Raw genomic sequence first — 27481 nt, 5'->3', positions numbered from 1 at the left:
AGGTACCGTATCTACGCGTATAAAGAGAATAGCGAAGGAACTATTATATTTTGATCCAGGGGGGGGGGGTGAAAAAAGCGTGCTCGAGTGAGGGTGAAGGCAGGAGGGGGGGGGGGGTCGGTCAAGTGAGACGCGAAGGGCGAAGGTAAGATTTATAGCCTTAATGGCGAAATGTGCCCGATCTCTATTACCGGGAGAAGATCGTTAATAACAATCGGCGAGCGGCGCTCCAATGGAAAAGTACGCGATAATACGGCTTAAAAGACTATACTTTAGAAGGGATAAAATTGCTCAAACAGTAGGCTTTTAAGAGTCATTCTACTTTCTCCAGCAGACGGGATCGTCATTGCTTTCTCGTTCGGTTCGAAACTTCAAAACCAAAGGATCCAGATAAAAATACGATCAAAATCGATCGGACATTGAAATTGAAATTGTGTATGATTTGAAGGATAATTTATTCTTTTAATAGGAAATTAGATTCATACTCTCTCGAAAATGCTTTTGACAAATAATTCAAGATTTTGCCTTTTATACTTAAAAAAAATATTCTTAGCTTAGATTTAGTATTACCTTGGACGAATAATTACTGGACCCGAAACCAAATGGCGCGCTTGGTGCTTTTACGACAGCACCGCTTGTAACGCCGTAGTGTCAAGTGTTGGAAAGATTTCTATCCAAATACTAAACACGTGCCCAATATTAGCGGACGCCGAAAGGACTAGCGTTCTTAGCTCGTCACTGTCATCAAAGCTTTCATCTTTATTTCCATTTTGACTAAGCATTTTTAAATTTATAATCTATTTAAAAATCCACACAAACTATATGTACAAAAACATTAAAATGAACTTCCTATTTAAATAAATTAAATCAATACCCTTTCATTTTCATTTCAATACAATTATTACTGAATAATCTAAAGCCTATTAAAATTCCAAAAGCCTCATTTCTATTAAAAATTGCGGAGCAGACGACGGAATCTGACATTTTTACGCACGTGTTTTGTATTTGGATAGAAATATTTCGCGATTCTCTCGGTAGAAGCGTTGACGGGCGATGCAAATTGTGGAACCGGAGATTTGGCTAAGGTTTCAAGTCCAGTAATTATTCGTCCAAGGCATCTCGGGGACCGTTTTCGGTGACGTGAATGAGAAAAAATCGCCCCTCTCGCACCCGTCTCCCCTCTTTGGGAGTTTTTACCCCGCGCAACCTCCCGTTTTTACAACTGTAGTTTTGTTGTCGTCTGCTCTTCAAGTTCGCCTATTTATCTTCCGTTTTCGAATTGGTAGAGTACCAAAACCCGTAAAAATTTTGCCTTTTTCTTATTTACTATAAAATCATTAATGCATTTTTCCCACAAAGCTTTGTATAAAGATTTGAACGTGTTTTCCTTATTCCCATTGAATTCCAGTATCTTTTGGCGGCTCTCCGTGAAATTAAAATAACAATTCCCTATCCAACGTTTTTGTTCTTTAAAAACTTCATCTAATTTAACTGATTTTATTTTTTGTTTTAATAGGTTTAGTTTTACTTTCGACTGCCCGGCCATTTCGAAATTTAGGGTTAGGTTTGTCCAGATTATCTAGAAGACGACTATATTAGGTAATTGGGGGGGTCCATGATATTTTTGGTAGGAGATTTTAAGCCAATGAAAATCGTAAGAGAAAACACGTATGCTCTGACTTCAAAATGATGAAAAAAACGGTCCCCTATAGATAGAGACGGAAATCGGCCGAGATAACCATTCCTAGTTCTAGGTCTGAATTCCTGTCTACACGTATCCCAAATTGTTTAATTCATATGCCGAAACTTTATCACCATTTTAATGATTGTAATCCAATCTTCGAAAAGACGTGGTAACAGTGGGTACGGATAAAAGTCCTTCTTTGCCGAAATCGAATTGGCTCGTTCCTATAATCTTTAACGACGCGAGTAAAAGTCCATCGCACGCCTCCGCGCTTCTTCTTGCGGGGAGAATCCGCGCGAGTCTCTTTTTCGATCCCGTCGTCGAAAGCCTTCCTCCTAATTACGGGGAAACTTGTAAAGCCTATTTGACTCGGGCGTGAAAAATAGAAGTTGGGCTCGTTACCAGAGGCTCCTCAGACTCGCGCACCGTGCTCGGCCTCCTTGATTACCTTTTTCATTAAATAAAAAAGCGAACAGAGGCTATTCCGCAATGGGCTCCCACCTACTCTACGCGAGTCTCGAGGGGAAAACGTTGCTCACGCGAGAAATACATTGAATATTTTATGCAACGTCGACACGCGTATGTATATAGTTCCCCGCGGAAGACTTAACCCTGATTATATACTTTGTAACAGTAAAAAAAATCCCTGGTGTGCCGTCTCTGTTATTTTTACTTAAAACAAAATAGACCGAGGTAAAAAGTTCACCTTTTTTCGCGCGAACAGACAATCCGCTTCTTGGATAATAAATGAATAAATTAATTCCTTGTCGCGCGTTCAAACGAATTAAATTAACTATACGGCCGAGAATGGAATAAATGAGGTTTTTTTAAGAGAAAAAGTATCCAACCTGATACCGCTATCAAAATCTCGAAGACTCTCGTGTTTCGTCGCCGTTAGTTTCAGGAACTAATGATTTCTATTAAAGTAAGGCTAGTTCCAACGTGTCCTTCGCTTTAATAGCGTTTTCGTAAATGAAAATGAACGTTAAGTAGAAGCGACTAGCTTTATCTCGAAAGAACAAAAACGAAATTCGCCATAAAATAAAAGTAAAAATTCCCTTGTTACGTGTATTTCCACCGAATTTGGATAAAGTTAAAATTTGCAATTCAACAAGCCAAAGAAAACGGGGGCGTTAAAAAGAGAGGGATTATTCAAGCTGTCAAAAATTTCTTTGTTTTCAACAAAAGTATAAAGCTTCCTAGCAACGAAAACCAAAAAATGGGGATTTGGGATCGAAAATGGTTTCAAAGGGCCACCGTACAGTTTTCACAAACAAAGGAATAAAAGGAATGGGTTTAACTTAAAACTTGTTTAAATACAGACGAAACCACGGTACACAAGCGTCAGTGGGAGGAGTGGGGTGAGAGTCAAGAGAAAAAAAAATTAACGGCTTTTTCCAAGGTTCGGATACGTTATATCTGGTAAACCTCGAGGTCACGGATTCCTGGGTCGAACGACCGCCATCTTGAATATATATTTTTTTTTGGTCTTTTTCCCTCGGTTATAGAGGAGTCTAGGTCAGACGAGCACCTTCCGAAAGAGAATCGGGAGGCTCGGGTAGGGGGTCGAGGGGTTTGGATTCCCCCCACCCCCTTACCTTTTGTTTCTACCGTTTACCGTTAGGCTTTTCCGCATCGCCAGTTCTTCCTCTCGGGAATGGCTTTCGAGTTCAAGAGAGAGCGAAAAAAAGAGAAAAAGATAGCGAATGTTCGAGCCATTATTGAACGCTCCTCTCGCTCGCCTATTCTTTCGCAATCAAAGAAAAGAAGGGAGACAACTTTACCCCCAGCCCCGCCTTCCCAACTAGTTCCGTCGAAACGTTATTCTGGCGCGCGGAATCGTTAAAATATTCAATCTTCGCTCTTATATGGAAATGGGAACATCTACAGAATTTTAAGTCGAAAATAATTTCTTTAAAATCAAGATTTCTATCCCCCATTTTTCTTCAATCATCAATAAAGAGATAAAAAATGGAAAGTGGAGTGAGCTTGGTAGTTATGGGAATAAATTTAGCAGCACGTGAAAAGAGCGGGTTGAAATGATTCCCCTTAGTAACGTGAAATGATTCCCCTTAGTAACGTCAGCATCTTCGAATATATAAGTCATAAAAGCGCGAGGGAAGTCTCTCTCATCCAATCTATATAATAGGGGTCACGAATGAAACACGATGATATTTCAGCCCGATTTCTAGCATCCAGAGTAGCGGGGCTCTGGCTGATCGAAAGGAAGAGACGCGTGGGCGGTTATCGGGCGACTACGCGTCGCCTGGGGACGAAACTAACCCTTCGTTCTCTTTCCGAGTCGCTTTTCTCTCAGCCTCTTCCTCCCTCCCAGCGAGGCCTCGGCCTCTTCGTTTCTCCGATATTTCCGTACGGTTGGAATTTTCGGAACAGGGCCAATAAGCTTTAAAGGGTACTTCTTACCAAACTCTTCGTGTCAAGTTGAAAAGCGCCCTTTTCCAAATATCGATTCGGCCTTTCGTCGGTCGAGCCCAGGAACAGGCAGACCTCGAGTCTCGAAGCTGCTAGAGCCGTAAACTAACTCTATCGTAAATTATCGCCCGAGTCGGCGGGTGACTCTTTTTTTGTTTCTTAAATTGGCGCTGGTGGAGAGGAATGGCTGGAGGAATAAGGCTGCGGGCTTTTCCGTCGGGTGTCGATGAGAGGCGACTAAGGTCCGGGGCTTTCTAAAGTGGATCTTCACGTCGGACAATAAAACTCTTTATTGGCTTACGAACATTTATTTCACCAAAACATAAGTCCCGTTTTTACTCGTCCCGCTTCACTCCTTTCTTACACCCCGACACTTCTCAATCGATACAGTTTTTGGCGGCTTCTCGACGGTAGAAACCGTTCGAGTCGTCGAAAAACGCCCGTAAAAAAGGCAGAGGTCAATTTCGTTTTGGAGTAGTAAGAAAGGGCTCCCGAGAAGGACTAGAGTTCGAAATCGACCACGTTTAAGACGCGATTTTGGGTCGACACCGGTGGACCCGACATTAAACAACAGGTTTGGGGTTTCGACCTTCGCAGTCGACGTCAGCCCCGGTTCGATAAGAGGGCGAAAGAGCCGGGGTTGGCTCCCCGACCGAAGAAGGAGAGATAAATTTCTTCGGCGGGTCCCCGAGAGTGGCACCCAATAAGCCTTATTGCTTTCAAAAGTTAATGTCTTTCTTCTCACCCCTCGCGCGCAGTCGTTCCCTCCGAGCCGGTCGTAGAGGTCGAGAGCGAGGTGGCTCTCAACGGCACCGAAGTGGGTCCCTTCGTAGAGGGCTCGCCCCTCACTCTCAACTGCAAGTCGCGCGGCGGCCGCCCTCCGCCCAAGGTCACGTGGTTCAACGGAACGCGGGTCATGCTGTCCAAGACGAGAATGAAGGCTGAACCCGACGGAACCTTTGACGTCATATCACAGGTGCGCTTCGTGTTGACACGATGGGATCTGGGAGCGAAACTAGTCTGCGCCGTCGTGACGAACGCCACCAAAACTCCGCAAGAGAAATGGATCAAACTCGACGTTCACGGTAAGTCTAGATCGACGACCTCGCGGGTCAAAAGGTTAAGAAACCCCGGTCGGACTCGTGATAGAAATAAAAAGTTTTCGAATAAATTAAATCCGTTCGTGGATGATAAAAACCTTCGAATTGCGGGAAAAGACATTCCAATTAAAAAAGAGCCCCGAAAAGAAAGTGCATACTATCGCGATCAAAGTCGGTTCGGTCCCCGCGGAATCGACCTCAAAAGCGGACTCGAACCTCTTTTAAAGCGACGGAGAGAAGGGAAAAAAATCATACGTCGAAGAAGTTGGGACCTTTTCTATTTCAACCCCTTTTTCCTAATCACGGGTTCTTGAGTTATGTTTCGACCCTCCCGAGGGATTTTCTTTTAAATTGCTCTTAGCGCCACCGCCGTCGCTCCACCTTCAATTTCCATAGATTGGCTACGGAGCCCTTCTAGCCTCTCTCGTTTCCCTCTGGCCTCCCCGGAACTGGTGGCGCGCTTCCAAGTACGAGCCTTCTCCGTTTCAACGGATTCCAAACCCGGCATCACGTAGCCGGCCCAACCAGCCACCATTAGTTCGTTTCCACCTCGTTAGGAAACTCCGTGTATATCGTTTGTATCAAACGGTCCAACAGTTTAGGAAACTCTATAAAAGACGTATATCAAAGGAAGCGAATAATAATAAAAAAAAATATATATATATGGAAAAATCCCTCGCTAGAAAAAGGTCGGCCCTAGTTTCGAACGACAATGTTATCACGGTAAAAAGTCGAAGAAGAAAAAGGGTTGAGTTCGTTAAAAAAATCCCCTCTTTTTGAAAATCTCTCGGGTGCCAGAAATTTCAAGCCCGTGTCGCGTACAACGAAGGCCAAGATTTTCGTCCTTCCTATCCATCGCGTACCGGGGGTCGACCGAGTGGGACCGGGTCGCTATTTTTTGGAGGTAATAATCCTTTAATTGACTCCCGGGAATTCTGGCCGATAAGAGAATAGGAACTCGTTAAGAGAGAGAAAGTGAAGGTCCTCTACTCTTTCTAAATTGCATTCCAGCTCCGGAACGATTTCAATAAATTTACCTCCGAGCCGGGTCGAACCCTACCGACCGTTGTCGCTGCGCCTAAGGACGATTTTTCACGCGCCCGTTCCCAAGATTTGTAGAACCGGCTGGAGATGGTTAAATTACTCGAAACGACGGGGAAGGGTCGTTCTATGAAATTTAAACTTCAGATAAGAAAAAAAGTGAAGGGTTATCTTCCTTAATGAAATACCGAAAGGTTGAGAATGTTTATACTTTCCAAAAAGAAAAGACTAACATTTTCCAAGGTGAATATGAAATTGAAAGAGCGCGAATAGAATCTTCCCGGTATCCAAAACGAGCTTGTATCCTCGCGCGTACTTGGGGCCATTTACAGGCTCGGAGCGTCTCGCAATATTAACGCGAATTAAGAAAGCGAAAAAAGGTTCCTAAGGGTCTGCGGAGGAATACCTGGAATGGAGGAGTTTGTGGCGGCCACGAAATGGTTTTGATTTCCCCGAGCTCTCCTCTAATCCAATTAGGGTAAAGGATCCACTTAAGAACCCGAAGAGATGATGGCCGCTTTCCCCCGGAATCAGACAAGACCCTTCGAGAAAGAAACAATAATTCCCTCTCCTCATCCTCCGCGGCGTGTGTCTTCCCCGCAACCACCTTTCTCTCAACTTGTAAGCGGCTGCCGTCCGCTTTAAAAAGCTCTTTTTCGGGATCCTTTAATAGGATTTGCCTCTTCTCCTTCGCTTTCCCCAGCGGAGAAAACACCTTGTTAACCCAATCTAGTCGACGTTCTTTTTACGACTCAGTTCCCTCTTCAAAATCTAAAGAATTTCCCCCGGACCGGCGCGTCCACTTTTAGGGTGACTCGACGGGAGCGTAATGAGACTTACATCGAGCTGGTATTATTTTTTAAAAATCATTTTTTTGACAGTGAGGCCGCATTCTCTTCTGGTTCGAAGCCCGCAGGCGCACGTAGTGGCCGGTGAGATGGTTTCCTTAACGTGTACCGTCAACGGAGCACGGCCAGCGGCCAATATCACCTGGTACAACCGATCGGACATCGTCAGGCCGCAGCCTCCTTCTTCCAAAGATCTAATGAGCGAAGGAACGTATCGGACATCGAGTACCTTAGTCTTCACCGCGTTAAGGTACGACCATCAGGGGGAATTCTTCTGCAAGGGTACCAACGAAGTATTGAAGAAACGGCAGGAAGCGCCACTACTTACGGCGGCCAAACTACACGTCCTCTGTAAGTCCGTTTCGAAGTTGCGTTAATTCATTTTTTCTTAAATGTTTCCATTAGACAAAGTGCCCCCGTTTTCAAAGTATGTTTACGCGAAAGACACGAACTGAAAAATCTAATAAATATTTATCGTAATTTTAAAAATTTTCTTTGAAAAGTTGTCACTCCCAAAAATATCGCTTTTCGGATCTTAGGCTTCCGTTTGTTTACCCATACGCGCCACTTTTTTTTTCACTCCCAGCGCGATTTGAGTGTCTTCAAAAATTCCCAATATATTGCCCGCCTTAGAACGAGTCTTGAGAAATATTTTAGTTGGATTAAATTGTATTTATACGCAATCTCGGGAAGAGGATATTTAAATACAACGAAATATCACGAATGCAAGCCCAATGGAAATTTTAAAAATTGGCCATGGATTGGAATCCACAGAGAGGATACACGGACCAACAAACTTTGAAAAACGTTCTACGATAACGGAATATTGGCTTCTCTAGAAACAGCAGGGCATTGCGTGGCGTATGTTTTGGTCTTAGGATCGGGGATTGCGAAGTGGCTAGATCTGGTCGTGACGAAACGAATTCTCGGGCGTCGGGGACCATTAAGAATTAAAACGTTTTCTAGTTAGTGCCAAATTTAAAACTTTATTCCTCTTGCAAATGCATTTCTATTTGAGCTTTATATATTTTAAATATCTGTTCTATTAGTTCTATTCATACTTTTGTTTTATTTTATTTTTCTAAATTTCCCTAATTTTTGCCAAACATATTATTACAATAATTTCGATAGAATGTGTTTTTTTGACGATGGCCAATATATTTAAAGTATGTCACTCGTGAAACGATATTTATGGTATCCTCCTTGTTATAGAAGGAATTTGTTCTTTAACAAAGAGTAAATGAACATTTATTCATTGCTACTCGCGTTTTTATGTCCAAAATAGCCTTCGATTTTTTATCGATGACTCTACGGATACCAGAACGCAATAGGTTTGAATATGACCGATAATATTAAAAAGTTTGCGCGAAATGAAGGATTTTATAAAGTTCGCGTAAGGAATAAAACGATCGATAAGAAAAGGAACCAGAGGGACTGATCCGACGGTTCGACTCTATTATTTTCGGGGAGCGAGTTGTACACGCGCCTATATATCCTTCCTCTTGGCAGTTCTTTCAATCCGTGGCCATATCCTTTTCCGAGAATACTATAAGCGAGGGAATAAGGGACGAGTGAAAGAAATCTTCGTTCAAGATTGACATTCGGCCTCTCTCGGCCCAACTAAAAGCCTATAATAAAGCTAGATATCTGGAAGGGCTTCCCTTTCTCTCGAAGCAAACAAGGGTTTCGTTTGGGAATGGATTTGTCCTCGATAGGGGCCGACCCCTCCTCCCGGCAATAGCTCCCAGTAGCTTTGGCGTCATCTCCTGGCATGGCGGCGGGTTAATGGCTCTTCTCGCCGTCTTCGCGACGACCTCCTTTCGGACATTACGAATGGCCGAATACATTATCTTTTTCTCGCTCTCTTTCCCTCCTCTCCTCGTCGTGATCGCTCCCAATCTCCGTTCTCGACGCGTGGCACGCCGTTGTTTGCGGGCTCGTCCGACGCGCTCGCAGACCCTCCGGCCGTGGCGGTGTCTCCCGAAGGAAAGCTCTCGATCCCGGAAAGAGGAGCTGCCAATATTACCTGCACTTTCGACGCTAATCCGCCTAACGTCACCGATATTCTCTGGTACAAAGACGGCAAAATTCCCAAGGCCAGGAGGAAAGGCGAGAGCAAAACGAGAAGGCCGCTGGCGACGGTCCTCCGACTTCGGAACGTCTCCAGGGAGGACTCCGGTTCCTACAGCTGCGAAGCCCGAAACGCCTTCGGAAGGGACAACTCCTCCAACGCCCTTCTCCTCGACGTCATGTGTACGTGTTATCTCTTCTCTCATTCTTTCTTCTCTCTCAGTCCGATATTTTTCTCTTTCTCGCGGAGTTCGACTCGATAACGGCCTCGTTCTTATACCCATCATTACTTTCTTTTTCCTACACCGGCGCTCGCGAAAAAAGGGGAACAGCCCTCGAACAGCCAGATAGCGGCGCCACGTAGCGACTAAAACTCGGGTCACTCGGTCACCGAAAGAGACCGTATTTTCCAGTTTAGCTAAATGACGCGAAATATTTATCTTCTAAGCGAAACCATCCGGTATACAATGTATAACGGCAGATGCGCCTCGTTCGATTGGAAGATATACGCGGCTGCACCGCTCTAAATGAGTATTCCCTCTCGCCCTCTCCGTATATCGTATACGCCCAGTTGCGCGCTTAGCCGCCCGTCGAGCGAAAAGGACCCTTTTAAAAGTACACATTGCCAATTACCGGTACACCGGATAAATAGACGATATCGATCGGCTCGATGAATGAAAAGCGGTGGGTGGCGGGAGTGGCGACTATCAGCGGGCCTTCTCTAATTTAAACCATTCGAGACGCCAAGGACCAGAATTCCAATTGACCATTACCACGCGGAGCCGCTTCTACTTAGCCCCGATGTACTCTTACGCGTGCCTAGGGAAAGAGGGTGTAAGATGTCGTACAGCGCGTACCTAATAGGAATATTTACAGCGAGATCTCCGTCTCTATTGGCATCTAGCCCCTCATTTGCCCGCGGAAATTGAGTTCCAGTAAACGCGCTGAAAATGAGTGAAGCGGGATTAGGACTGTTATCGGCGCCGAGTTAGGCCTCGCTCGCCATATAATATAAGTGCCGCTGTTTACCTTCTTCGCGCACCAATAACTCGCGTTAGTCCCGCTCGGGATCCAAATTTAGGTATTCATTATCCTTAAAGACACTCTAAGGAGACGCCGAGTCGCGACAATTCGCTCCCGGAGAAGACAGGACGCTATACGGTTTAATTAATTAAATTAATTTCATAGAGACCCGATTCGTTTCTCTCTCTCCATCACCCTTTAGACGTGCCGATCGTCGTGCTGAAGCTGGACCGAAACAGTATCGTCGAGGGAAGCAAGACGAACATTACCATGAGCTGCGAGGTGCTGGCGGGAAACCCGGATCAACTGAAAACGGTCCGATGGTACCAAAACGAAACGCTCATCGGGGAGACGAGTACCGCCTACTTCGTCCTAACGGCCGTCGATCGCTCCTTCAGCTCCATCTACTCTTGCGAAGGACAGAACGAAGCCGGGTGGAGTCCACGCTCGGAGTCGCAGCCGGTCCTGATACAATGTGAGTGATGCGCCGCGATATTAAACGAGGCGACGTCAACGCAATCGCCATACTCTCTTACCAATGAAGACATTCCGCAAATGATGCTTGTAAATCACGGCTAGCTACGACTCACTTTCAACCGCAATCGCGGACTGGTATAAATAATTAGTTTAAAAGCTTCATCATGAAATACGAGTCGTGCTTTTCCGTGATTCAACGGTTAAATTACAAATTTTAGGACATTAGCCTAAAAATTATATTTTTGCCACGAATTTCAAACCGCGCGTTTTCGAAAGACCCTTTAAAATTTTATTCGATTTTGATTTATTGATGCAAACAAAGATACAGATCAATATTAGATCACTTTGTCACATGAGAACATACTCGTGCGTGGTAGAGAGGTATATATTATTTATAATTTTTATTCATAAGCAAAAAAGTATAAAGAAAGTTATTTATCAATTTATAAATATATATAATTTTATAAAGAATGTGTTATAATAGCTACTTGTAGTTAACAAATTATAAAAAAGTAAACAAAAAGTGAACAAAGAGAGCGTATAAAAAAAACAAAAACTTAACTCCATTCTAAATTAATCTAGTGTTACAAAAAGTAATAAAAGTTACAAAAGTTAAACGTAAAATAAATTATTTAGTTCGACGTATTCAATTTTTGACAACCACTCAATTATCAGTTTTTTATATTTTGGTAGATTTAAAAGATCTCTCAGGAATTAAATTGCAATTTAAAATGTACAGTATAATATAATTAGACCAAAGTATCTTCGATTCGATATTCAGCTGCAAATCATTCTTTCCTAATGAAGGTATTTAGCTCTTTGCAACAAAAGAGAAACTCCTTCGGGAGATTTGTCGCGAATGAATAACTAGGTTAGTTTCACACGATAAGCGTCGTGATTTGCTTAACAACAACTTCCGCCTGGCGGATATCCATCAAAACCCCTGGAGCTCTCAATTTGCATTTTTCCTCCAACAATAGACAAAGGGCTCCGCGGATTGACTCGTATTAAAGAGGCGCTTCGAAAAGATTTCAGGGCGCGGGTCCTCTTAATTGGGAGGAGTCATAGTTTAAAATCCATTTAAAAGAGAAATTAGAGTTGTCTGGACTTTTCCCGTGGCTGCCAACGGATAATTTCCCGACGAGAGGTCGCTCCCATTAAACGCGCTACACGCTGGAACGCGTGTCGTTAGCGGCAAAATCTTGTTGATTTCATTCCCGTCTTAAATGGAGTAGACTCAATTATCTTGACGAGCTCGGAGGCACTCGTCTGAAAAGCGTCTTAGAGGCGACACCGAGTACCAGCAGTCAGCTAGAACTACGCCGAGACAGAGTGAAACTAGTTCCCCGTCTTCGCGGAACTATCTGTTGATAATAACTAGCAGCTATAGACCCCGGACTGGGGGTTTATAAGAAGAGCGTTAGCCGCCTCACCTCTCGTCTACTTCATTTCTGGCGCCCTTTCCCGAGTATAATTGCCAAATCGATTCGGGAGAGTAACGCGGCCAGCTAGGTAGCGATATTTTGCACAGCCGCCGTGACCCTTAATTCCCCGCTTCTCGGGAAGAGTTTTTTCTTCAAACTTACTTTTGGCCCTAAGTCGCTTTAGAAGAATGGAACAAATTAGAAATTGGTTCCAGGATTTTCACAACTCTGGAGGGAGCGACGGGTGCCGAGCGGAACCGAAACTCGAGTGTCGCGGGGGGCGGCCAGCGACGGAGGGGGCCTAAAACGTCGACACTCCGATTGGCTTCTAATTAATCAAATTACGCGGCAGTCTCGACTTTAGCTTTAACAAAAGGACTTTCCCTCCGTTCCCGGCAGCCGCGGACAGCCACTCCAGATCCCTTTAGTAGCTGGCATCGTCGTTCGCTTGTCGAATCTTGGAAAACTCTCGCGTCGAGTTACCTAGCTCGCAAAATAAACTAAAGAGGGTCTTAAATTCGAGCCGAGTGAGAGGAGCGCGTACTGTTGGAAAGAGTATACGCTGGGCTGAGCGCGAGTAACGATATCCGAGCAAACAGGGACAGAGAGAAAGCGTGCCAAAAAGAGTCGGTTCGGCGAAGGCCGTTTCAAATTAGAAAAGTAAATGAATCAATAGCGCGACACTTTTCAAACACGTTCTCCTGATTAGGGTTTCAAAATTAGAACTCTTTTGTCTTTTCTCTCTCTCCAAAGCGCTTTTCTCGCTCTCGGTTGGGGACGCGTGTACATCTGTCAAAATTGAAAAGAGTTCAATTTTAAAAGGCAAACTTTGTAGGAACAAAAAGTTAATTAATTCCCCCGGGACGCTGACGAGAGTCGAGGTACGTACGCGCCCTGACTCGAAATGGAACGTGTTGGAGTGTAAATCAGGGCAAATTGAAAGAATGGCCGGCTAAGGGTGAAGTGGGGTCGTGCCCGTGACGAACACGTTCCTACGGAGTATACGCTTCTTTTTCAACAATATCGCCATACCGGGGGAATCTACGTCGGAAAATGTTTCGAATTATTTTATAAAGCAAAGTATAATTCTTACTACAAAAGGGGACGTAAGTAGGTCGTCCCTCTATATAAAAATTTAAATTGTAAATGTATGCTGGACGGAATTGTACGTCTCCGGTGTATAGGCGGACCCTTTCCTCGTATCCGAGAATGACAATATTTACTAACGAGGTAATAGTGATGTAGGTCACGCTCGACGGGGATACGTTCGGATTCCCAGACACGCCGCTCGTTCGTCGCGGAGCCAAAGGCCTCGGAACGACAGACTGATCTATACGGGTTCGAGGAAGGGCATTTATAACCGCACGATGCGGAGTAGAAAGAGAGAACAACGAAGAGATATTGCCCATATATGGGGAGGGGGGGGGGGACGCGATATGGAAGGAGGGTTTCCTTCTCCACTTATTTCTCTTTTTTGTCTCTTCTTTTATCGTCGCGGCTTCTGCAGATCCGCCGGGTCCAGCAATCATCCAGCAGTTAGAAGCGGAGGCCGTCAAAGGAAAAGCCGTCACCTTGCGTTGCTTGGTGGAGGACGCCGGTTTCCCCTACCCCAGTCATTTCCGATGGCAACACGGAGGGGTCCCCCCGCAGACCAACGGCTCTTTCGAGTCCCTAGCCATCGACCCCGTCACCGTCTCCAGCCAAGGCAATTACACTTGCTCGGCCGTTAATGACGTCGGAGGTGGAGCCAAAGGATTCTTCTCGCTAGCGGCCAAGGGTAAACTACCGTCTCTCTTGATATTTTTTCATCTCCGAAGCATCCATCCCCGTTGCGGCCGCCGCGTATTTCGCTGGCCGCCAGTAGACCCGCGCACGTACACCAGCGCCCATTATAAGTGGCGCGCTCGTTTTCTTGACGCTCCCCGGTAATTGACAAGGAGCCTCTCGCGTTGTTGTTGTCTCCCTTCTCGCCTCTCTTTTATTGCATTCCTTCTCTGTCTTTTTTCTAGGACAGCCGCTTCTTTATTTTCGCACCTTCACGCCTATTTATATATAAAAAGATCACCCCCGCCTTTACGGCTTACGGCTATCATAAGCCGCGCTAGAAATTCCCCTATGGATAGACCCCCGGTACGAGATAAATTCACCGGACACTCCCGCGTCACGGTTATGGCGCTTACTTTAACAGTTATTCGCCTTCGCTCTTAATACCAGGTTGTTCGCTATTTTAGTAAGGGAATGATTGTACCTGAACCCCTTAAAATAGCGTCCCCCGGGGCGCAATTTCGGGCTTTCAGGCTACATAAAAGCGTTTAATAGTTATTTATAGCATCGTGAAAGTATCTTCCATAAAAGTTGCGTAATATTTTACGGTTTAAAAAATTGCGGAAAGGTCACATATTTTCGTTTTTCCCCCTCTAATAAATTTGCCAATGATATTTCTTTTATTTTTTATATTTTCGCGAAGGGGAACTGCGCGAATCGGAAAATTAAGCAATGAAGACCTCAACGAAATAAAAAAAAATAGGGGGAGTAGGGAATTCGTTTTTGATAAGCTTAAAGCCGCCAGTTTTCTTTCGTTATAGCCCGGGGAGATAAATAAGGCTGGTTACTGGAAACCAATGAATGTGTCATCCTTTAATCAAAATAAATTCTTTCTCCGGGTTTATGAAATAGAAAAAAAAACCTTTTCCCCCCAGAGGCGGAGTACAATATATACGGATGAAAAAATACCGCTGTATTCTATCGCTGGAGGTAATAGGAAAAGGCTGAAGGAAGGCAGGGTGCGAGGGTAGAGAGGAAATCACGTGACCTACGACGCGCATTATAAGCCTCTTTTCAGGCCGCGTCCAAATCTTCTTCCCTAAACGAAGAATATTGTGGCGTGCGAGGCCAGGCTAGTCGCGTGGGAATACGTTATAAATGATGAGTCTCAGCGGCCGATACTTTCTTATTTCTGAGTCGTGTGTTCCGCGGCGTGCGGCTGGTACTGGCTTCCTCCTCGCTCTCTTTGAGGCTTGTTTCCTGGCTCTTTTGGAAAAAAGGGAATGGCACTGAGAGAGAGAGAGAGAAAAAGGGAATGGCACTGAGAGAGAGAGAAAAAGAAGTCGTAATTGCTGGCCAGCAGATCCGTAATAATAATAATACAAGTCAGACCGCGCGCGGCGGGAAGAGCGGTCGTAAACGTCCGAATGATTTATTCCTCTTTATTTCGCCGTAACGAGCCCCTAATACCACGTGACGACTTTCTAAGAGTCATTCTTAGCGACCGAATGTCCATCGCGAACGTGCTGGCCACTCCATTGTAACGGAAAATCGCAACAGCGAGCGGCTAGTATCACGTATTTCGACGGAAAATATTTTACTAACATATTTAGTTTCAGAGATTATACGAATACGCGAAATATAAGGCTTCATTTGTCTCGCTCTTGTCATCAAACAAAATTGACTCTTTACGAATAAGATAATGTCAAAAATTATACTCCGAATTAATTGCATTTTAAAATGACAGACTGCCGTATTAAATCTAGTAAGATAGCGAGCTAACAGGCGCTTTTTACAAGTTGATTTACGACCACTTTCAACCGTGAAAGGCAAAGTTTGAAATCCTTTACGAATGAATCCACGACCTAGATTCCTTATAACGAGAATAGCATCTAAATTTACAATGAGACAGTTGATATAACGGCGACAGTTTATCTCAAGCTCATCCTTCGCGATCTTTTATTCTATACGCCCCTTTTCTCCGAACCCTCCAGCGCAGACACCGGATACCGAAAAGGAAAAAGCTCACCCTGAAACGCGTCTCTCGTTTCCAAAGTGTTCTATTTTTTGTCTGGCTTATATTTACGGGGACATATACGCGCTACAGTCCCTCGAGTTGATAAGTTACCATAAAAGAAAGGCGAGGCTAAGATAGAGCCGGAGAAATCCGAGTAAAAGAGCAACAAACTCGTCAAATTCACAAAGGTCTTTACCGCTTTTTTTTCTCTCTCTCCATTCAGGCTTTAGGGGGGGGGGTCGAGTGTGTGTAGCCCAGATGGTTTCTTTCGCTCTTTATTTTCCCGACTCGCGAGGCCAAAAGAGTGCCAGTGAGCGATTTGATCCGCTCAAAGAAAATCAAGTGGCTCTAGGCTACGCGCTGAAAGCGAGGAATATTAACACCCCTTTCTCGTATTATAGAGATTCGAAATCTACCAAATAAGGCGAGCGAAGGCTTGAACACTAACGCCCACTATATCGAGAGTTTGACCGAGGCTCTTCGGTGAGTTTCGAAGAGTACTATAGTATTAGTCCGATAGAGAGGGCACGCGAAAAACTCGTTTAGCAAGGAAATATCTCGATCACGTCGTGGCCGGTTATCAGTAATGTCTAAATAATTATCATCGATTTTTCTCGATATAAACCCGAGCGGATTTTCCTTTTCCTTATCCGCGGCAAAAGCTCTCTTCGGTCTTAGTCAAAAGGAGTTTATATCACGTGGCTAAACTAGCCTCGAGTTGTTAACGAGAAAATACAACTTTGAACGAATTAAGCTCTTTTGTCGATATGGCGGAATAAATTATATCTTAACAGAAATATCATTATCGCGAATGCAAGCCCAATGGAAATTTTAAAAATTGGCCATGGATTGGAATCCACATAGAGGATATACGGACCAACAAACTTTGAAAAACGTTCTACGATAACGGATTATTGGCTTCTCTAGAAACAGCAGGGCATTGCGTGGCGTATGTTTTGGTCTTAGGATCGGGGAGTGCGAAGTGGCTAGATCTGGTCGTGACGAAACGAATTCTCGGGCGTCGGGGACCATTAAGAATTAAAACGTTTTCTAGTTAGTGCCAAATTTAAAACTTTATTCCTCTTGCAAATGCATTTCTATTTGAGCTTTATATATTTTAAATATCTGTTCAATTAGTTCTATTCATACTTTTGTTTTATTTTATTTTTCTAAATTTCCCTAATTTTTGCCAAACATATTATTACAATAATTTCGATAGAATGTGTTTTTTTGACGATGACCAATATATTTAAAGTATGTCACTCGTGAAACGATATTTATGGTATCCTCCTTGTTATAGAAGGAATTTGTTCTTTAACAAAGAGTAAATAAACATTTATTCATTGCTACTCGCGTTTTTGTCGATATGGCGGAATAAATTATATCTTAACAGAAATATCATTATCGCGTTAAAGGCTTAAGCAGCGTTCAAACTATGTGAAAATATTACGTTAGCATCGGTCGTGTCGTTTCGGTTATGTTGGTCGCGTCGGTTCGTTCATTTCACCGTTCAGAAAGGAACCAACCTTGCACGGAGATTAACATAAAAAGTGATTGTTCATCCAATCAGAGCTCAGTAATAACGGCGGAAAAATTGAAATAATTTTTTATCCACCTCTGATTGGTTATAGTATTTCGATGGTTCTAAAGGTCGCCACTACCTAGAGTCAGCGCTGATCAGGCATAAGGCTATATGCCTGCTATGAACTTTTTGAGCGGAACGAAATGAAAAAATGTAAACGACACGCGCGAAAATTTAAAGTCTCTGTTGAGAAGTCTGAACGGTGTAAGAAATCGAAAGAACCGACACGATCGACGCAAACGTAATATTTTCACATAGTCTGAACGCAGCTTAAAAGGCATGTTCGGTTACCGGGGTTACTCGAGTGCGTGTGTTGGCTACGGATATTAATTAATTGGCCAGGTTGTAGAATTTCTCGGATGAAATTGGATCGTGTGAATCGGGAAAATATAGTTCACATTATGTGTTTAACGTTATGGTCGAAAATTGGTAAATTATTCATCGCGAATTGACCAAATAATTGCCTAATTACCCTACGATAGTCGTATAAAAGCTTTACAGCTTAACCGCGTTACACTGATCTAAGTGGTCTTTACTCGTAGTACCATAAGTAACAAAATAACAATAAGTATGACAATAATTAACGAGATTTACAACCAAAATGATTTTCATAGTTATTGCGTAATCAAGATGTTTTCTCAGCACAGAGCCCTCTAGTGTCTAAAATATGCGAGACTTCCGCTAAGCTGAAATATCTAGTTTCCGATAGATAGGCGGAATATTAGGCTAAAATGATAAAAATTAAAAATGTTTTTCTCGGCGCCACGAGCTCATGTTTTTTTTATCACGCGTGATTCGCACTTGGGCTTCAAAACAAAGCTAAAGCCCCTCGCGACTCCAGAACGTGCTCTCCGATATTAGACTTAAATTTTTATCAAAAAGTAGTTATCCAAAACGGTAAGTCGCGAGTCCAAGTCACAGCTTCAAGAGAGTATCAGTGCCGAAGAAAGGTTCGGTTAGAAAATTAGCATTAGAGCAATAGGAAGTGTCATAAGTATTGTTATTATGTTACTTATTGTAGTACTAATATTCCTAATTAATGTTAATGACCCCATTTTTATCAAATCGGAGACAATTAAATGGCATTAATGCTTATATCCATTTTTCAAACACGTTTGAATGTTTACAGACATACGCCCGAAGAATGTCAATAAAAATTTGCAAAAACGCGGAGCAGAAGGAATGAATGGCACGATCTATTTCGAAAAACAAATCTTGACCACATAGTCTGATAGTCTATTGAGAAAGAAAAGGTTGAACTGAAGAATATAGATTTTTCGCTTCGGAGAAGAAAAAACTGACCCATAGCGAAAGAGCGTGAAAAATGAGATGGTAAAAACGCGCCGTAAAAACGTTTTGATCCTTTTACATAAACGTGAATTATGCAGCAAAACTGCTAAGGCAACCAAAATTATCGCTAGCTTTTGGAAATATTGGGCAAAAACGGCTCTGTTCACGCGAACGCGAATCCGTCGACTCTACTATATATCGACCCGTTTCAGGTAGGCAAAAAAAAAATACATAGCCTCCTTTATCAGTGGTCGCCCGTCAAAACTCCGCAACGGCAACGTCACGCGGTTAAGATACGGCTGGAGAATGGCACTTTTCTTCTTATAACTTCGATCGCGAAACCCTACCAACCAAGCAAAAAGCGGGGAAAAGTTTTGTTTCGTCTAATTATATTATACCTCGCTAGGCGCTTTGTTCCATTCCCTTCCTTAAATATCACTAACGATGTAAATGTCCACTACGAATTAAATGGCGCGCGCTCGCCGTTTGAGTTAAATCGTTTCCTGTATGCTCGCGAGTATAGGTCGCGTTGGTACGTGTATATAACGGAACGGAGAGACGCGATTTTACGCTCCCAATTGAGTCTTTGTTTTTTAAGGGGGCGAGAGAGTATTAAAAATTTACGACAGAGACCGTTAACGGCCTGTTCACGCTGATAACCGCGCTTTTCGGCAAAGGTTAATTCACTCTCCGTTATTTACAGCGTGGGTTAAGTTTAAGCGGCGTTTCGAGAAGATATAAAATGGAACCGCCGAAAGCCCTGGTCGCCTTATGGAAAGAGTCGACGTGTTAGGCCTTGGCGCCATCATTGTTCTATAGTTGGCCGCGTGTGGGCGTCATTTTGGACGAAAAGAAAAGTCAAACGGACTCGGAAATCACCGTAATTTGAGAAATAATTTGCCCCCTCCATACCCCTCTTTGACGTAGAAGCGCTTCGTTTCAAATTATCTTCAAATGGTTGTTAGTAATTGCGACCAAATTACCCAAAATACTTATTTTCTACGAACGTGGGTGCAACGAAATAACGCTATTTAACAAATATAATATCGTAAAAGGTTTCGTGCATCAGAATGCGATCTGACCTATTTTTAATCTAATAACGCCTGTAGAAGTGTTCTAGCTGCAGTGATCAAAATTATTACTCGCGAGACAACTACCAGGGGCTAGCTTTAACATTTATCAGATAGGAAGTTTCTTATTAACCACTCAAATGGCGAATTTTTTTTTTCGTTCGTTAGATAGTTACAGCCGTAATAATAGTAAAAGTTAATTAATTCAACCTGTCCTGACAAAGTACGAACTTGAAAATTCCACCTGCGATGAAGTCAAAATTTAAAACACGCTAGTCTATGGGAACTCGCATAAAAAGCGATTAAAATATATTCATAAAATTCGACGAGATTTTATTTAAACAATCAATATTCAAAACTTAAAAAAATAAATTTCTTAAATGAGGTGATTGCTTTTCAAACAAATTTAAACGTTTCCATTATGGTTTGTTTGTAATACGCTATTACGTATTTATTTTCCTGTGTTCGAACAACCAAAATGACGTCGAGTAATTTCTAGACACTGCTAGACCTGTGAGTAACCATCGATCTCGGCAATCGGAAGGGCAATTGAAGGCGAATAATATAGTAATCACCCAGGCTAATACCCTTGGCACAAGTAATCTAGCGACTTATAACGCCTTTAAACACGTGACCGGGTTACAATGCGTAGGAGGGTGGTGGCAAGCCCTTCATGCCATGCTCCCTACACTAACTATTACCGTTAACCTCGACAAGTTCTTATGGGAAGGGGAAACCGAAGAACTCGGGGGAAACCCCTTTAACCAGTGGGGAGAGAACTTGCAAACTTAACCCTGAAGTGGTAGTTCCGAGTTTTCATCCAGTGCCACAAGTTAGGATCGAACCCGGCTAATCTTGCTGCGAGGCGAAAGCGCTAACCACTCCGCTACCCCACTGACATATGACCTTTTAAATCGTTTATTAGATTGGTTATAAACTAGCTTACTTCGCTTGAGTATCGGGTAGCTAGAGACAACCTAGTTACTTTTGTTAATTAAAGTTTAAAGAAATTGCAGCAATTTTAAACGTATACGCCTCTTACAAACAATCTAAGAACTCGTAAACAGACTTGAGAGTTACCTCTCCAATTAAGGCTGTTTTTTTTTCGTTCCTGCCGTTTGTAGCACCGCCAAATTTCGTCGAGTCCTTACCGGAACGAGGTGGCGCGTTGAGGAACGCGACTTCGGTCAGCTTGGTTTGTCGAGTGGAGTGCGAACCACCGTGCGACGTTCAGTGGTATCGAAACAACGAAAGCCTGGCTGAGTCGAGAATCTTCACTTCGAGCATTCAATTAGTGGCGGAAGACCCGGATGAGAATTTGTTCCGCTCGGTGATGTCGACGTTGAATTGGAACATGGCTCTCTCGCAGACGGAAACTTTCCACAACAGCGTCTTCACTTGCCGGAGCACCGGCAACGGAGTGGGGCCCGGGGTCTCCAGCTCCACCCTCTTCACCATCGAATGTGAGTAAACCTAATTACGCTTCCTCCACGTCCCCCCACCGCGTTAATTCTACTTCGCTCCGGAATATCCTTCTCCTCATCTCTAGACCGTCGCTACCAGTAACCCATTTCCTCAACAACCCGAGCTTCGCTTTTTCCATTTACCTGTTTATCCCATTTTTAGCCGGAAAACGGCATCCAATATCGAAAGAAGGTCATAAATAAAAGCAGCGCGCGCGAAGAGAGAGAGCCGCTTGGAAATGGCGCATTTTCACCATTCCCGAATTAGCTCGAATAGTAATGGGAAGAGAGTCGGCTGTTATTAAATTACTCGGGCCGAAAAAGGTCGTCTTAGTCGTCGCTTTTGAATTCGGACGAATGAGGAAAATTGGATCCCACGTCTCAGTCGGCCAGCCAAACGACCAATCCGTATAAGGGCATTCTTCTGGTGCCGCGCCAAAGAGGGGAAGGAGGAGGGGAAGAAAGACGGTAACTTTTTCGATCATCCGGTGGAAGGGGTTGACGATCGCAATCACGGCGCCGAAGGATGGCGCTGGACTCGGTCCCGTTTCCCGGCAATGAGAGCCTAAGCCAGGAATGCGAATTAGCCCCAGAGAGAAGACGCTGGCTACACCTTAAAGGGAAGATGCGGAGTTGAGGAGGCCTTCGGGTGCCGAGGAAAGGGGTCGAGGAAATCTTCATTTTCTCTCTCCCGCGTTCCTCGTTGAGTCGTGCCTTTCAACGCTCTCCGGAAATGATTTCCGCCGCCTCTCGTTCTCCTACATGGTGTTTCTACCGCGGGGGTCATCTGTATATACTTTAGTCGAGAATAACCAGACAGTTGGTTGCTAGAAGACGGTGGTAGGGCAAATGCTTCGCTCTTCACTTTACCATCGACACCGCTGTTTGGTTAAATTTGATTCCGGCGCTAAGTTCTCTTCGCGCACTCTACAATTACACAGAGCCAAAAAGCATCGCTCCCACTCAAAGCGCTCATTTGTATATTTAAATTCGGAGACCGTCGCGCGTGGACTTAGTTCGGACGTGACTCTTTCGTCTCTATCGTATTTACCTTTCGAACTCTTATTCCGGACGGTTTTTTCGTTCGTGAACAAAGAATAGCTTTAAAAATCACGAACTACTTCGACCGGGCAGAGAGAGTCTTTTCCAAAAACTTTTCATCAACAATTACCGGTTCGCGTGCTTGAAGCCATTTTGCTTTCCCTCCCTTTTTAACCAGTATATATACTTTTTTTCCCGCGTATAACTTGTGGAAATTACTTAGGACACGCCATAAACGAAAGACGAAACGAAACGTTCGAGCAATTCGAACGTGCCTTCGAATAATCAAGACAAAGCGCGAATTTCGTAAAGAATCAAATTAGGATATTTTATGAGTCGAAAAATTTCAATATTTGCAAAATTTTCAAATCATTTTTCTTGCAATGTTAAAAATCCTAATTACATTTAAAATAAAAAAGATAAAAAAGATATCTTTTACGATGACGGTTGTAAATAAAATTTAATTTTAAGAAACTACAAATTGTCTTATCACCCTAAAAAATATAAATTTAACAAGTCAGACGCCAAAAACGTATGATTTTAACTATAGTTAAAGAAAATAAATTCCACTTTTTTTTGGGTATTAAACCTCAGGCCATATCTTCCGAGTTTTTTAAAGAACCTTTTCTGATTCTCTATCGTTCGATCCATCTTTCATCTTTTCTAGACGGGATCACTTATAGGCGCCCGCCGCGAGAGAAGCTAGGGTTGTAAAAAAAATTATATTTAAACGAAAAAGTAAATAAGAAAGAGGAGGTTTTGAGCCTCGGGAATTTTAAGCCCCCAGACTCGGGTAAATCTAATTGAATTTCGAGCATAAGGGATTCGTCCACCCACGCCAGTTTCTAGCGGCTCTTTCTCCTTTGATTTTTGGGTAGTATCTTTCCCCGTCGGCGCAAAAAAGGAGGCTCTATTGTAGAACAGCGGATCGCTAGCCGAGAGTGGCTTACGAGGAATAAAAATCAGATTCATCGATTTTATTTTATCTTTACGCTTTATACTTTAAGAAAATAACCGGCGGGAGAGAACTCGGGACGCGAAACGTTCCGGTTTGGTTCACGCGTCACTGGCTGGTACAGATGCCCGCGCGGAGCGGAGAAGCCGACTATCGACGATAGAAAAGATGGGTCCCTACCGGAATAAAATAGCAAATGCTCTTTTTATATCATAGTCGGACGGACCCGGCTTGGCTGCGGGGGACCCTCTCTTATCCTTTATATATTAAATTTTTCGTTTCCCCTCACTGGACCGTTTCTCGAGTGTTTTCAAACAAGCTCGATAGAATGTCGTATCGAATTTTCCGATCCGCAAAACGTCGGTCGTAAAACTAATACGGGTTAGATTAAATATGATATCGTTATAGAGCGGCGCGCTGGCTGCCGGACATTGTCGGGTATCGTTCCTTTTCCTCCTCCCTCTTGGCGCGTACGAACCTCTTGGAAGCCGCCGCGGTGTCGGGGAACTCGTACTCCAAGCGCAATATCCGCTCGGATATTCCTTCGCGCCATTGTGTACGAAAGTTTACGATTCAATGGTTTTCCAAACAAAATGAGGCCTACGCGAAACTCGGCAAACTTTGGACCGCGACTCAACATGTCAGCGGATACGACGGACTTTACAAATTGGATTTTGCGGATAACGTAATTAACTAGGCCGTAATAAAACAACCCATCCGTTTTCATTTATAGACCGCGTAATAGACCATAGAGCGAGAGACCTACGGTAAAACGCCTAATATTAATTTGATTAGACCGATAATGCGGCGGAGTTAACTTACGAGGAGACTACCCGAGGTGATAATCGCCGATTTTGTTGAAACTAGGTGGGTATGTAGACCTTATGGTAACATGAAATTTCACCAAGGGAAAAGTTGCAATGGGCATTAGTTTTGCCATGGCAACCGAAAATGTTTTTGACAACACAGTCTGTATATTGTCCCATTGAAAATAACAATTGATCAATTTTTACATATTTTGATCAAATTGACCAAAATTCATCAAAATATCATAAAATTCATTTCATTTGTTAATTTTGATCTATTTTTTTTGGTTTTGAAATTTTTTTAAAATTTTTCACAAATATTCACAAATATACATACTGTGTTGTCAAAAACATTTTCGGTTGCCATGGCAAAACTAATGCCCATTGCAATTTTTCCATAGATGAAATTACATGTTACGATAAGGTCTACATACCCACCTAGTTTCAACAAAATCGGTGATTATCACCTCGGGTAGTCTCCTCGTTAGTCCAGTATTAAGTTATCTAATTCTAAAGAGCGGTGGTCGGGAAAATCTTCTAATAAGCCTTTAAAATTTAATTTAGATTAGAACGATACTTAAAAGCGCTTCTAAGTTACGGATAAGCTTAACACAACGGAGTAGAAAAGAAAATGTCGGAGAAAATGATCACTTTCTATCGTTACCATTAGACCCTCCGGAAGATGTCGAGCTATCGTCGGCAAAGATCGAACTGGTGGAGGGCGAGTTGGTGGAGGATCTGCGCTGTTCGGCGTCGGCCAATCCTGGAGGGGATTACCACTGGTTGTTGGGGGAACGTTTGGTTCATTCTGGTCCGGTACTGTCCTTCAATTCTTCCGTCTCCCGAGAGATGGGAGGACGCTACACCTGCGTCGTCTCCAACCGACACGGAAGAGCCCAGGCGGACGTCGATGTCACAGTCTTACGTAAGTCTCGTCTTTATACGCCTCTTTTATTTATACATCGGGCTCTGATTAAAAAGGAGCGGAACGTCCTCCCCGACGCCCAAATCTTAATCGAAAATGGGGAATTCAACAAGTCGGGAGTCCCGTGTTTTTTGCGCCGCTGGGTGTTGGCCGTTCTCTTCGCGTGTTTTAACAATGGCCTCTGGCACGTCAAAATATCGCTGCCACGATTGTAGACATACGCTCTCGCGTACATCTAGACCCTGGGCGACGGCTTCTCCTTATAACTCATACGTATATAAAGAACGGTGGCGGAATACGCGATGAATCTCGACTTCGCTCATTAAGCCGGGAACTGCGGGGAAAAGTGTTTATTTTATTCTCGTAGCAATCTAATAGCAGTTGTACTAAATAATGACCCTCTTAATGGAAAATATTCCGAGCCGTTACGCTCTGAGTCGCGGGGAGGGGTGACTAGCCATCCAGCGATATAGAATTAACTTTTGTCCTTTTCCGGCCACCTTACTTCCCCGACTCGAAGCGGACCACCCCCGGCAAACGAAATTAATCGATTTCTATAGGGCACTATCGCGTCTCATTTATTTCCTATTATCTATACGAAAAACAAGGGCCGGCGGTTTCGTAACTGGCCGCGTCGTTCCGCGGAAAACACGAAGACTGTTTTAGCGGGAAAAGTGGACAAATCATTTTCTAAAATAAACCGAGAACAAACGAAACAATAATTACTCGTTGGCGAGGCGCGCGGAACGAGATTTTTGTCCGTCTATTAGTGATTAAGGACGCCATTTCGGAGTGGCGAAATGGAAGGGAAAGAGCGCCTTCTAAATCGACGGCATGTTTACGATTAATCGTTGCGCTAATACAGCACCAGGGAAATGGACACTTTCTAACAAACTACGAATATTACGAAAAATCAATATTGCGTATATTATTATACTCTAACGGTCTCGGAGTATTTTTTATGAAACGACAAAATTGCGTAGCAAACTGTTCGGCGTTCTCGTTTAAAGGGGAACGGTCAAGCTTTAACCAGTTAGATAGCCCTATAGCCCGTTAAAAACTAAAATTTATGGCGAAAACCGCGTAAAAAAATATTAAGTGGTTAATTTTTAAAAAAATAAAAAAATTTCGGGGAATTGAAAAGCGCGCCTTCGCCACGACACCTGGTGAGAAATCGGTGAGACAGAAAAACAACATAGTATTAAAAATTGTTTCGCACGCGCGGCGCGTTCCAGTTATACGAGACCTAAGCCTAAATTGCGCGATTTTAAAAGTTAGGATAGTTCGCAAATCGCTTACTAACGTCCTGCTGGCGCTGGCGATACACCTTAAGATGGCGGCGAAAATTCAAACCCAAATACTTGGCGTTATTTTGCGTTTCAACTTTTCAGGCCAAAAACTATTTTTTCAAGACAAAATAAGGTACGTGTAAGTATATTAAACGTCTAGTTGATATTTTGATATGCAAATAAGCCGATATTTGTAAAAGCTTGGCCTATCCCCTTTAAGTACCTCGGTTACTGTACTATAGTTTCGTTTTAGTTTTCTTTTGAGGATTGTGAAAGGTTAAGTACTTGTATGGTTAAGAGTCTGCCCTACATCTACAATCCACTACGCCAGGGGTGCCCGATGGGCCGACACCTAGTTGTACACCGATTACGAGGAGTACATTGAAATAACGTGCTCTTTACGGCACTCGTGTACACGGACTACTCAGAATGGTTGGGATGTCCAACTTGCCAAGATATCAATATCCGTTTTCTAATATCCCTTACGAAAATGAGGATTCAATGTCCAAATTTGGATCCAAATGGAATCGAATCAAATCGATCGGAATAAAATTGGATTTTATACATTTTAATTGGATAAAATGTGTCACATTTTGGACTGCTATTTTCAATCAAAGTCCACTTTGTATCTTCCAAATTTTGGTATAAAATTTGATCCATCATTTGCTTAAGGGATCTTCCACCCAAATAAAACTTCCTATCAATGGACATAGAGTTAAAGATTTTGGATAAGTAAACAATAATTCCGTCAACATCGTGTTTACTTCGAATTGCATTACGCATACAAACGCGAGTTAAGCGCTTTCATCTAGATATTCCATTAGTTTCTGATTTATAATTTGGAAATCGTTAATAATAAAGTATAACTTTTTTAAAAGCGTTAGAATTAGGAGCGTCACTTATGTTTGGATAAATAGTTTGATATTAAGCGAGGTACATAAAGGTTTCTAGAGCTTTGTAAATATGGATATCAAATATCGAGTCGGAGCGCGAGCGTACACACACCGTAGAAGCGTATATACACCAAACATCTGGATATCCGCGTATACGTATTGGTATTAAGTATTAACGACGGAAGATTAAGTACCAATGCTTATAACTAATCTAGGATGCCAACTTCCCCTCTTGAATTATAAACGTACAACGCGTACTTCATATATTCGAAACGGGCGAATTGAA

The 27481-nt window shown here is 43.2% G+C and overlaps 1 protein-coding gene across 4 annotated transcripts in view; it reads left to right on the top strand.

Annotated features, from left to right (window-relative positions):
- Window positions 1–27481, top strand: part of LOC149932442 (B-cell receptor CD22-like) — a 54252-nt gene that overhangs the window by 10464 nt on the left and 16307 nt on the right. For 2 of the 4 annotated variants that reach the window (XR_016472884.1, XM_090156232.1), the window contains exons 3-9: window positions 4876–5202; window positions 7140–7457; window positions 9063–9359; window positions 10402–10674; window positions 13608–13877; window positions 20948–21286; window positions 24759–25013. Coding sequence is in view for 3 of the 4 variants with exons in the window: in XM_090156232.1 (XP_090012358.1) it covers window positions 4876–5202; window positions 7140–7457; window positions 9063–9359; window positions 10402–10674; window positions 13608–13877; window positions 20948–21286; window positions 24759–25013 (2079 nt within the window). In the remaining variant the exon portion in view is untranslated. The remainder of the gene's footprint in view (window positions 1–4875; window positions 5203–7139; window positions 7458–9062; window positions 9360–10401; window positions 10675–13607; window positions 13878–20947; window positions 21287–24758; window positions 25014–27481) is intronic. The other 2 variants (XM_090156233.1, XM_090156234.1) reach the window with 2 other exon arrangements.

This window comes from Leiobunum rupestre, chromosome 8, assembly GCF_980474605.1.
Source record: "Leiobunum rupestre chromosome 8, qqLeiRupe1.1.hap1, whole genome shotgun sequence".
NCBI classification, from domain to species: Eukaryota; Metazoa; Arthropoda; class Arachnida; order Opiliones; family Sclerosomatidae; genus Leiobunum; species Leiobunum rupestre.
Note: the sequence above shows the minus strand (reverse complement) of the source record. Positions and strands in the feature narration are given on the sequence as shown.